This window comes from Ostrinia furnacalis, unplaced genomic scaffold (genome assembly GCF_004193835.3).
Source record: "Ostrinia furnacalis isolate ACB-3 unplaced genomic scaffold, ASM419383v2 OfSCF7582, whole genome shotgun sequence".
In the NCBI taxonomy this organism is placed as follows: Eukaryota; Metazoa; Arthropoda; class Insecta; order Lepidoptera; family Crambidae; genus Ostrinia; species Ostrinia furnacalis.
Genome location: NW_021137821.1, coordinates 639,313 through 651,965, shown reverse-complemented (window position 1 = coordinate 651,965; position 12,653 = coordinate 639,313). Strand labels below are relative to the sequence as shown.

General features: G+C 37.3%; 1 protein-coding gene across 6 annotated transcripts in view; it reads left to right on the top strand.

Moving 5' to 3' along the window:
* Window positions 1–11,384, top strand: part of Sp1 (transcription factor Sp8) — a 93,615-nt gene extending 82,231 nt beyond the window's left edge. For all 6 annotated transcript variants that reach the window (XM_028321819.1, XM_028321818.1, XM_028321820.1 and 3 more), the window contains one exon: window positions 9,419–11,384. In XM_028321819.1, the coding sequence (XP_028177620.1) occupies window positions 9,419–10,546 (1,128 nt within the window). In that variant the 3' untranslated portion in view covers window positions 10,547–11,384. The remainder of the gene's footprint in view (window positions 1–9,418) is intronic.
* The last annotated feature ends 1,269 nt before the right edge of the window (window positions 11,385–12,653 follow it).

Genomic DNA, 12,653 nt, shown 5'->3' with positions numbered 1-12,653 from the left:
CGACACCGGACTTGAAAACTTTAATGAATCAAGGGAAGTGTGACTTTTCATTGATCGAAATGGCAAAGAACTCAGTTACTGTAATTAGTGTTGTACTGGATACATTTACTTTATCGTAACAAAGCAGTTTTCTCATCGTCATCTCTGATGATACTCTTAGATAGCATCATAGGATTAGGAATTAAATCTTTTTATATCAATGTCATTTATGTAACATTTTCAGCTTTATGAAAAAAAAGTTTTAAATAAAATCTTGCATTTTTTGAGTTACACTTGCTCCGGTGAATACTTTTTAAGTATGGATCAAACAAAAAGTATTGACTCTATTTCTCAAATGCAACAACATTCCTATAGAAACAATATCGAAATTTTAAAAAAAAATTTACGTCCCCATACTAATTGGCTGATTGATTATAGTCTTTTTCACCTAAGATTTGAGTTTGAAAGTTATAGAGATGTCACATAACTAAACCATAGCGATTTATCTAACGATTTTTTTCTAAGAGGTAGTAAAACCTAATTTTAGAGAAATATTTTGTATAGGTGTTATTTAACAAAAAACATGTTTTTTTAATTACAAATATTATTGTAACAATTTATATTTTTACATCGTATTTAATTAAAATATAATCAATAGACTCAGATTTTACTAATATTTCAAGACAAGTAGTTAAATTTTTTTATTATAATATTGCTAACAAAATACAAATATTTTTTCAAAACTATTCTGCATACTAGCTGACCCGGCGAACTTCGTACCGCCTTAGCGTAGAGATTTTCTTAATATTTTTTTCCGTAAGAACCATCCTTGGACTTCCACAAACATTTAAAAAAAAGAATTATCGAAATCGGTTCAGCCGTTCACACGTGATGCCGTGACAACGCGAAACGGGTTTCATTTTTATATATATATGTAGATTATGTAGTATGCTTAATATGGAAACCTTGAAGTGTCATACGGATCATCTTACGTGAAAAAGACTTTTGATGAACATTTGTATGAATTTTTTTTTTTAAGATTTGCACTTCCTTCTATTGAGGAAATTTTTTGCATTTGAGCTGTAGAATCAATCAATTTTTTTATCCATACATAAAAAGACACCCTATGGAAATGCTTAGGCAGTTTTAATTTTTTACATTTCACCCCTTTTTACAAGATAGGCAGATGCTGATGATATAGAAGGCAGTGACCTCTTCCATTAGGCCCTTACTTACATATTGTCATATATATAAAAATGAAACCCGTTTCGCGTTGTCACGGCATCACGTGTGAACGGCTGAACCGATTTCGATAATTCTTTTTTTTGAATGTTTGTGGAAGTCCAAGAATGGTTCTTACGGAAAAAAATATTAAGAAAATCTCTACGCTAAGGCGGTACGAAGTTCGCCGGGTCAGCTAGTATTGTCATAAAAAAGTCATAATTTTATATAATTTGTCACAGGAAAGTAGATCTATTTATAAGTAGTTGTGTATACGCGTCATTATTCAGGCAGTTATCGGTCGCTCCCCCGATGGTGTCGAGTGATAGACAAAACCCTTCGCTTCGACTAATTACTACGACGAATTATTTTGAAATTCGAGTTACATCCTTACTTTAACTATAATTGGGCTGGGACAAACACCCTTAACGATATTAGGGCACTATCGACTTGGTCGAGTTTCCGTTGTTGAAAATTTTGAGTAGCTGATACTTAGGCGTTAAATTAATTTACAGTCAGTAAGTAAGTATAAATCAATTTCAATTCCAATCACTAATAAAAAGTGCTCTCATAGGACTGTTTTATCTTGAATACTCATGGCAAACCTAACCTCATCAAAATACTACCTAAGCTTTACAAAGTTAAAGTCTAAAGTACTGGCTTAAATAAATAAATAAATAATTTAATGCAAATAAATGGTGATTCTGATTCAAATAATCAAAATAGTACTAAAATTTTCTTCTAATTCTAAATGTTCATTCAGCCACTTACAGAAATCAGAAGTGGCATAATTAGTTACAGGCAGACGTCATAGTCAAAACCAACAATATGCCATAAATTGTGACCGTGTGTTGCTTAGCATTAGAATAGAGTAGAGGGGTGCTCACGCAGAGCATTTTCAAAGGGTCGATTTGAAAATGTAAGTTGACACAGTTGGCCTCAAATTGTCGTAGATTAAAGTTATAACTTAGTTGAAAAAGATATTTATACATCTATAAAAATACTAGATTTTTCCTTTCGGAAAATAAGTTTTTTTCAGGTTTAACTGTTTCACAGTTCTACGTAGCTTTTAACAATTTTGGTCAGAGTACAAAATGTGAACCTAAATTAATGCTATTTCTTTTCAGTCAATCTTTGATTTAATTACAAGCATTTCATAAGGGAAAATAAAACCAAAAATGTAGGAACCTTGTTTCCAGTGAGTTAGTCAAAAATTCCAGTGAGTTTAATCTAAAATCATTGCTCTGTGCCTTGTATGAATTTTGGCGACTCGTCCCTTACACCCTTTTTGTGAGCACATTGGCAGTCTCAAAAGTCAAAATGAACACCGGTAATTAAAAAGACACTGTCTTTTACTCTCTATGAATTTTGGCAACCCTCACACTTTGTTAACACATTGGCAGTCTCAAAAGTCAAAATGAACTAACGATGCTGCGTAGTTTGCATTAGAATGGAGCCAGGCGCCCTTGCGGCGCGTACTGTTTCACCCGGAATTGAGTCGATAATGTCGTAATTGCACAATTAGCCATCGGCAATTTGCTCTCGGTTAATCCACCGAATGAATTACGGCTGGAATGTGAAGCGCCGAGCCGATCTAGTGTGGACTGCGCTTTAACAAACTATTTTAACGATATGTTCATATTCAAATAACGATCTTGGAATTAAGTCGTAACACTCAAAAGCTTTTCACGCAAAGAACATAGAAAGAGCTTTGAACGTATAATGACATAAAAGTAGAGGCAAAATTAAAAAAAATCTTTCACCACTTTTGTTATATTTTTACCTTTGCTGATTTTTATAATTATCACAAAATACTATGTATGGTTTGGATTTGGCACATAACATTTTTTGAAATGGCCCAATTGGAATCAAATGTGATGTATAATGTTTACCTACCTTGACATGCCGCCGTGGTCAGCTCAGCTGTCTCTATCAGCCACTTTATCTTGGAGTCTATACTCTACCTTGCTGGAGGGCATTTGGAGGCCATCTTGCTGCGTTACCTGTGGAGATTAAACATGATATTATTAATACAGTATTTTTAATCTATTAAAATTCTAATACCTGCTTGGCATTGCTCGACTTTATTTACGTATACCTATCTAGCTAAACTGATATAAACTATATGTGTCATTAATACGACAGCATTTATTGTTTATTCATAAGTTTGCTAATGCCTACAACGGCTTGATGCACTAAAAATGTAAATACAGAGACATATTAATCACTTATTTATGTTGAATATTTAAACGAATAATAGTCAGTAATTTATATTACAATATCACTAGCTTTTAACATGCAACTTTTTATATGTCACAATTCAGTCAATAGGTATCTTACATATTATATTCGTTTGAATTTATATGCATAACGTATGTAATGCACCAAACTGATAAAATACATGTGGCTAAAGGTATAGAGACCACTTCTACCTAAAGTGATTCTAAAGTTAGGTATTCTTATTACAGGCATTATCATCTAATTTAAATATTGATACCGTGAGACGATGATTAGTTTTATCATTTTCAATAACGCGTTGTCCAAAAATATTAGCTCATAAGTATAGTTATGAGTTTTATGAAATACAATTTGGTCGATAACTACTTCACGATCATCTTAATAACACGGTCAGAGCTAAGCGTTTCGCTTGAATATTCATTTTGGTTCATCATAATTTTGGTAGATAATTTAAAATTATCCAATCTGCGCCACGCCGGCTCTTACTCTCTTCCATCTACCTCCATACTTACAGTATATGTTATAAAATTCTTATCCCAATACGAATAGGGTCGAAAACAGCGCATTTTNCGCTTTTTCAATATCATCAGCAGTTGGCAACGGGTACCACCTCCAATTATCGCGATTTATTGCTTCTCACGTTAATTTAATTATTTTACTCTACTATTTTCACGCGGTCATTTATCGTGTCCGTTATCAAATGGTTTCAGTTCAAATAAATAATTACGATCGGCTCATGATTAATCTTGGGAATTAATTTTCCTCGTCAAAGCGAGTAACTTGAAATGGAATCGGTAAAGTGCGTTTAAAGTTTAACTTTGAATGCATAAACATTATAATCGAAGCTGTATTCTAGACTATGATTTAGACTGACTAATTAAGTTTTATGAATATCTATTTCATGGCTGTGTCTAGAGTCAAATTAAGATATTCGTCTATGTCAAAATGCCTTGTGATAGTAGACCATTCAAGGATCATTACGATCATAGTAAGATAATTTCGAATGAATGTAATCTAAAATTAATAGCCGTAATTAAAAGTAGGTATGCTCTCATGAGACAGCGTTGTGCAATATTGATAGAGCCGCGTTATTTAATCGTAGTCTACCCCGCCTGCTATTAAGTACAGATGACAGCATATCAGACTACACATTTTTGTTGCAAACTCACCCTTATTGCTACAACATAAGACCTCACAATGATTAGCTTAACGTGCCGCCTTCTGTACTCCGATACACTTAGCCACAGATATATCCGGCCTCCTTTCAAATTCAAATTCAAAATAATTCGTACCGACATTATTGACAGAATAACATCAATTACAGATTTAATCCGGTTGATTGCTACGAAATTAATAAACACCGTAGCAAAGTTGCTACGAATTATGGAGCAAAGTAGGTACTTCATTATTCCTGATTTGTATCAGAGGCCAATTATTATTTGCAACTAATTTGATTGCAGTTTGGTCTACTTACATTAAGACTTATAACCATAGATATTCTACTAAACTAGACAATATTATAGACTTCTTAAAAGTGAGCAATGATTATAATAATTATAATACTGAATATCCTGTAAAATCCAAAAAGCTGCAATACTCGTAAATACAATAATGTTTACATGCAAGTGACATATTGTGGTTTTCTAAACACGTAGCCAAAAGTACCTTCTGTTAAGTACGGTCAGAGAAGCCTCAGCATTTCGCCGCTGCCTACCTGACCTGTGATACTACAATTTTGTGCTCGCATTAGGTAATCTCGTTTTATTTCGTCTCGTATTTTTTACGACAAAGATCTTCGTCATTTTTGACAAGGAAAAGGCCATCAACATTGTAATGCGGCGGTTGGCGCCGGCGAGGCGTCATCCACACTTTGATCCAATCTCCGGCGGGTTGACGACCAATTACTCGATATCACTGGTCTGGTTCGGCTTTCGGCTTTCGGCCTCACTCTGCCCAAATGGAGCATAATGCTTGGAGTAATTATGCCGGCCGTGACGACGCATCGCGTCTCACGTCGGAACTACAACTAACGCTATTATACCCAAATTGCTTCGAGCTTGTGAGGTGTGGATTTTGTAAAACAGCGACTTTTAGACTTTTATTACAGTATGAAGATAATAACTTGTTGGAGTGAGGAAATCGATTCGATATGATTACTGTTGTATAGAACTTCTATTTTGTTAATGACAGACGATAAGTATGATTCTATGATTGCCTTCTAAATACAAATTACTATTTTGTCCTATCTACTATGGCTTTAGTAAATAAAACAGTCGCCATTTAAAGACACAGAACTATCAAACAACATGAATCTTCTATTACTTACGCGCCGGAAGTGTATTATGCGGGATCTCCAGTTATCAATCTTTCCTTCAACAAAGTCACAGCCGCCGATCATAAGTGCTACTATTTGAGGGTTTTTATTATTTTTTTATGTTAATTATAATTGTCGTCGAGGTAATTGAGCGGCCATAGCAACGGAAAGGGTTGCCAATCCGATCAAAATTATTTTCTCGGTTCATATTTTATTATAATACTGCCTCTAAAATAGTTGATGAAATACTATTTTACAGACTTTTGTTAGTCCAAACTTACTTTTTTAGTATTTTTCCAAAATTCAGACTTTATTAAAATTTGATTAAGCTATAACCCTATTGAGAAAACAATCACATATTGTCAAAGTTTAATATCAATTTACGACTCCATAGATAGACTTACGTATGTACCTATAGACCTCATCACAATTTGTATATGAAAACTATTTTCCTTCTATTGTTTAAAGTATAGAGTCGGTAACCCTAGCGACTAAAGATGGCGGCGATAGCGCGGGCGCACCATTATTTCTATTTGACCGAACGTCTCATGGAACTGAGCGTAATTATCGCTACATATGACTTCATATGAATTTTGTATGTAGTGTATATTCATATTCAGTTCTTTGATCTTATTTACGTCTTAATCTTCAAACCGCGAGTGAAAAAATGAGCTTCTTTATTCTTGTTATGCTCTGCGAGATATTTTAATGTACATACTCGTATATGTTACGTGGTGGTGGTGTGGTTAAACTTTAAACTAAATTTTATACGTTGGTCAATAGATTTTTCTCGTGTGCTTATTACATTTGACTCTACATCCACTAGACATGATATACATATTATACAAAGCTCACTCAAGCTTTTTTTAAAAATTGTATACTCATACTTAATTAAGTTCTTATTAAGTTTCATTTTAAGTAGGTATTTAGATGTTTTTATATATTTCTTTACAACAGATAGATATGGAACAAGTAGCGACACCTATCGAGTAAAACTTGAGTGTCTCGTTAAAGTTCGTAACTTTCAATCTTTATTATAAACAGTACATGTATGAATAAGTATCCACGATATAGGTCTTAATTGCACTATCCTATCATGCCTTAAAGGATAAACACATCCTAATTACTTTAGCGATAATTCGAAGCTATTAACGATCAAGGGTGCACGTGGTGTCGTGGTTCTCAAAATGTCAAATAATCGCTTTATAATTGCACAGGTCCTTACCACCTTTTTTGGCGGTGGCTAACGATATCCATGAAGAGGTTTTACAAGGCATAATTAATTTCATGACTAGCTGTTATAATGCATGTTATCGCCTACTAATAATGGTCTTTAGATCAAANGTAATAGCGAAGCTTTCCGATCGATGCTTAGCTGAGTTGAGCGTTCAGCGATAGACCTTTTTTCAAAGATGGACCTAACTATCTGGACTCTTGTCCCAGGTATACACAATTGTCAACAACTTCGAGTGTAGTCTCCAACCTTCAGAGGAGTGGGTACAACACGGACATTTGACATGATTTTTGTCTTGTCCATGTTCATTTTGAGACCCACTTGTTGAAAGGCTCTACGGAGGCCATGACTCCGATATCATCCCCGATATCGCGACTCCTTGGTCTTCTGTATAATCTGCCGTAGCGTACCTGTGTGTGTACCAAAATACTAAAGCCTTTTCGGAAACAAGCTTGTTCGGAAGACTAGAAGTCGTAGAGTCTGCGAGCGAGATGATTCGTAAGGACTCTCGAAAACAGTTTGTAAACACGCCTCATAAGTGAGATGAGTCTATAATGCTCACCACACTTCTGTGTCATGCCGGAGGCGATTTTTCTTCGAGAATGACGTAATTGAACTGCTTCTGTAGAGCCTTTAGTACCGGCGAAGCTCAGCTATAATGTCGTAACACCTGGTGCCTTGTTGTATTTCAGCTATTTGAGTGCCATTTTAATCGTGTACAAACTGACGTCCGATATAATATCTTCGGTATAGTGTCAGGTCAATCTAGCTCTTGGGTTTTGCAATATTTGTTTTATGTTTAAGGTTAAGAATTAATAAACAAAGAGACCCTGTGTTATGCATGCATTTGTTTTATTCAAATAAAATTAAAATAATATATAAAAATTAAGAATATTATAGTTCCTTATTAAAAAATTAAACACATTGATTAGGATTTTTGTTTTATTCCATTGGTACCTATTTCAGACACATAAACCTAAAATGAACCATCTAACTAATAGACCAGCAATCAGATATCAAAACGTTTTAAGTATTTATTATATTAATTATTGAAATACATTAGGTATTTCTTCATAATGTCATCAATTCTAAGTTTGCGGAGCGATTTTTATATTTGGAGATTCATTTCTCAATTCCGTGATTCATTTTTTCAATTCGGTGCTCTCTCAATTCGATGCTTAACATTTCTCATAAACCACTTCACAATATTTAGTGACAATGCTATTTTTACATTCAGAATAGAGTAACATTTATTTTTTTGTATTGAAACTACTTAAAAAACTAAATATAAATTTTAGCACCGAATTGAGAAAAAATACACCGTACAGTAGAAATGCCCCAATATTACTGAGGCAATAAGAACTTTAGTGTTAATGAACTTAAACCAGGCAAAATAGAGTTTCGTAGTCGATGTCGATTTGAATATGATAAGGCACTTGAATAATTTAGCTAAGAAATTGATGATATTCGAAATACTTATTTTCAATAAGTGGGATTTGATTAGAAATAGCTATTTTCCCATAAACTACTATGGGAAAACTCAATCAGAGATGGGCAGAAGCTAGGGCCGGTGCACACAGTGCGACAGCTGCGCCAATCACAATGTTAAGGGCGTGGCCGCCCCGCTCCCCTCCTTGTCCCGATCCCCGGATTATATTATTTTACACAATGGGACTTTTTTATCGAGCCATTGTCCCAGGATTGGGGTGAAATATCCGGCCGGATGTTCTTCTGCCCTCACCTTTATTAAACCCGCCAAATGAGCAACGGCGAACGGATTACGCTTTTATGTAGAAAGTTTTTATGACTCGTTTGCATGTCGAGATTTAATACAGAGCATTGTACATACATTCGTATTGTGCCCGAGTTTGGTTCAATAAAAGAACAGAGTTTGTTTTCACTTAAAAATGGCAATTGAACCCGCCAGGTTGGTTTAAATTATTATTATTACCCGCCATATATTTAACATGTTAATGGTTAAAACTAAGCAGTGAAATCTGCTAAGAACCTGTATTTCTGTTGACCCATCGGGCGCAAACAAGGCGGATCATGAATTGCATAATTGAGTTTAGTGCCACTAAAACTCGGGCTAACTTTTACGGTCGCTCGCTGCCGACATGGAGTAGGCAGCGTTTATTAATTACGATGTCCTGAGGCTGCTGCGGTAGCGGCCGGGAGCTGTCACCACGCCTAATTGTAAATACGCCACCTATAAACCTCTCATAATTTATTTATATTATTTCTCAACGCCCCGGGCTACGGCTGAACGCCGCAGCATTAGTTCCCATATAAATTAGGCTATAAATTTGAGTCGACACTCAAGAGTCTCAGAGCCATTCTCACGGTCTAAACATACTCCGTTAATTAAACCCGAATAAAGAATGCCCTTATCTCATTCGAAATAATTAACAATTGACCGTCTGTCTTTCCAGGAACATCCGAGCTTACGCGGCACGCCTCTGGCGATGTTGGCGGCGCAGTGCAACAAGCTGTCGAGTAAATCGCCGCCACCTCTGGCGGACGCGGCCGTCGGCAAAGGCTTCCACCCGTGGAAGAAGAGTCCCGGCGCCCACTCTCCGCCCGGCTCAGGAGCGGCGCCGCGCTCGCAGCCCCCGGCCTGCGCGCCCTACGCGCGGGCTCCCACCTCGTGTGCTGCAGCGCCGTCCTACGGCAATGATCTCTACTTTCCCTCATCTGGCGACCAACTCCTCGGCAAAAGTGAATCGAGCGCGAGTCTAGGATCAATGTATTCCCGGCATCCGTACGAATCGTGGCCGTTCAATGTGGGCGGCGGGGGCGGCAGCGGCGCCCTCAAAGCGGCCGAAATGAGCGGCGTGGGAGCAGTTGGCAGCACGTGGTGGGACGTACACAGCGGCTGGCTGGACGTCGGAGGACAGATGGCTAATTACGCCGGACAAGATTACTCCCAGCTGACACACTCTTTATCGGGTGGAGCACATTTATTGCCTCCCGCGCCTCACCTTTTGCAAGATGCATACAAATCCGTCCTACCAACGCAAGGTTCCTTCGGCCTTCACGGGCCCGGATCTCCCGCACCGCCCGCGCAAGCGCCATCTCCTAGATCACAAAGACGCTACGCCGGAAGAGCGACGTGCGATTGCCCCAACTGCCAAGAGGCTGAAAGATTGGGTCCGGCGGGAGCGCATCTTAGGAAGAAGAATATTCATAGTTGTCACATACCTGGTTGCGGGAAGGTTTATGGAAAGACGTCTCACTTAAAAGCGCATCTCCGCTGGCACACGGGCGAGCGGCCGTTCGTGTGTAACTGGTTATTTTGCGGGAAGCGGTTCACGAGGTCGGACGAGCTCCAGCGGCACCTGCGCACGCACACCGGCGAGAAGAGGTTCGCGTGCCCGGTGTGCAACAAGAGGTTCATGCGCTCCGACCACCTCGCCAAGCACGTGAAGACGCACAACGGCGGGAAGAAGGGCAGCTCGGACTCGTGTTCGGACTCGGAGGAGAACAGTCAGGGTGAGGGCGGCGCGGGGCGCGGCTCGCCCGAGCATTCGGTGGACGTGAAGCCGAGCGCGCTCGTGTGACGGGGGCGCGCGGCGCTCGCCGTGCCGCACCACCGCTCGCCGCTCCTGTGATAGCCTCGCGCCTGCGCTGCGCTCGCGCCCGCCCGCACTGTACATACCACATATCAAACATAGTGACTGTATCATAGTGACGTGGACTTGTATGTAATTACGAAAAGACGTTACGATGCGCCCCGCATTCGTACTTGTTGTGAGACTTCAAAGTGTTGTACAGTATAGTTAACTATTGAATATAATTATCTCATATTATAGTTAGAAAATGTATGGTAAATTAGATTAAGTAGAATCACTGTTTTAGTCCAAAATTGCAGTTTATAATTTATTAATAATACCTCAAACAGGTCACGGGAAGAATATAATTTATTTATTGTACTTACATTATTATAGAAATATTCATATTAAAGAGAAATAACTATAATCGTAATCACTTGTACTGCAACGTTGACTCAACTAAAATTTTATATGACAAAAGTTCTTATTTGAATGAAAAATAATGAATTTTAAATCATGTAGGATCTTATATTAAATGAAGCAAAATGTTGAAAACAAACCCAAGACATTTGCCATTTGTAAAAAAACTGTAAGTTCAAGGTGGAGTAGCATTTTCTATAATTATACATAATATTGTAAAAATAAAGTCACGTACTGATTTACTTGCAACGCTAAGATAAAGTGTAATAAAATGTATATGTTTTAATAATACCTCCTGACAGAAATTGACACATAGAATAATAAAAAAAATAATAAATGTTATGTATTAAAAGAACCCTGTGCTATTTGTTGGCTTAACATTGATGGTAATTGTAAAACTATTCCTATGATGTATAGTGTACAAAATTGTGCGAATTAAAAAATGCCTGAAATTGATTTTATAAAAATTGAATATATTTTTTCCGAGTGGATATTTGTATTATTATTCCAAATCAATTCACGAAGGAATTACTAACCATTACCTACCTACATAACGTAGGTATTTTGCTTTTAGGATATTGGCTATTAACAGGGACTACCTAACCACCCACTGAAACTATTAATCCAGATTGAAAAGCATAATTTAGAAATTCAATTAAAAATACGCCAAAAGCTCTCTTTTCCTAAAGATAATAAGTTTCAGTAGAGCCTAATTTGCGAAGAGAAATATGTAGAAACTTCTGTATGGTCACTATCCCCTGAAGGTAAATACAAATAATAAACTGAACAACCAGGAATTACAATTTGGATTAGTAAAAGAAAATGTAAAGATCACGTGACCACAAAATGGTGTCCACTCTACACTACAGCCCTACTCTTGCGATGAAGCCGAATTTTAATAGAAGTTGGGTCACTTGGTGAATATTTAAAGTAATGAAGAGAAAATCCATACTTGTATTAGTTTCTGTAAGCTTACAGCGTTATTTGCAAAATGTAGCTTCCTATAAAATTATAGGTAATCTTATTAGTACTTTAACTAGACAAATACTAAAATGACTCTCCCAATACCCTTTACCTATCTACAATAATGCATTTATTACTGCTAATGGTTAAACGATTTTTTGCAATGGAGGGAAGTCGAACCTTAATTTCGAACTCCTCCTATGTTCTTCTGATTAATTTCGTTGCGGGTCCAATGACAGTTTAACTTTCCCCCGGGACAAACTTGACCTTCATTGGTTGGGTTTTTGTGGCGGTCAAGCTGTAGATCCTGGCTACACAGGAGTTGCAGTGGTGGGAACGAGAGGTGGGAATAGTCCCGATAATGGTTAAACGATACGATAATTATTTGAACGCCACCGATCCGGCGGTCCTGGGTTCGATTCCTAGGTTAGAAAAATTGATAATAATATCATGAATTATTCAGTCCAATTCAGCTGCGTATCGGGGCTAATAAAGTCAGAAAGAAGTCAGTACGTACAGTCGCGGAATGAAAAGGTTCGTCACCTTAGTGTCGGTTTTCGCTTGCACTAGGTACTGTAAAAGTCAAACCTGCCAACATAACCGTGCAAGAAACAGTGCTGCACATCTAAATAAATATGACGTTTGCTAACGAATAAGGTTTTGCTTGTTTATTTTTGTATCCCATCAGTGCAATGTTACAAAATGTATTTTTTTTATTTAATAGATAATGGCA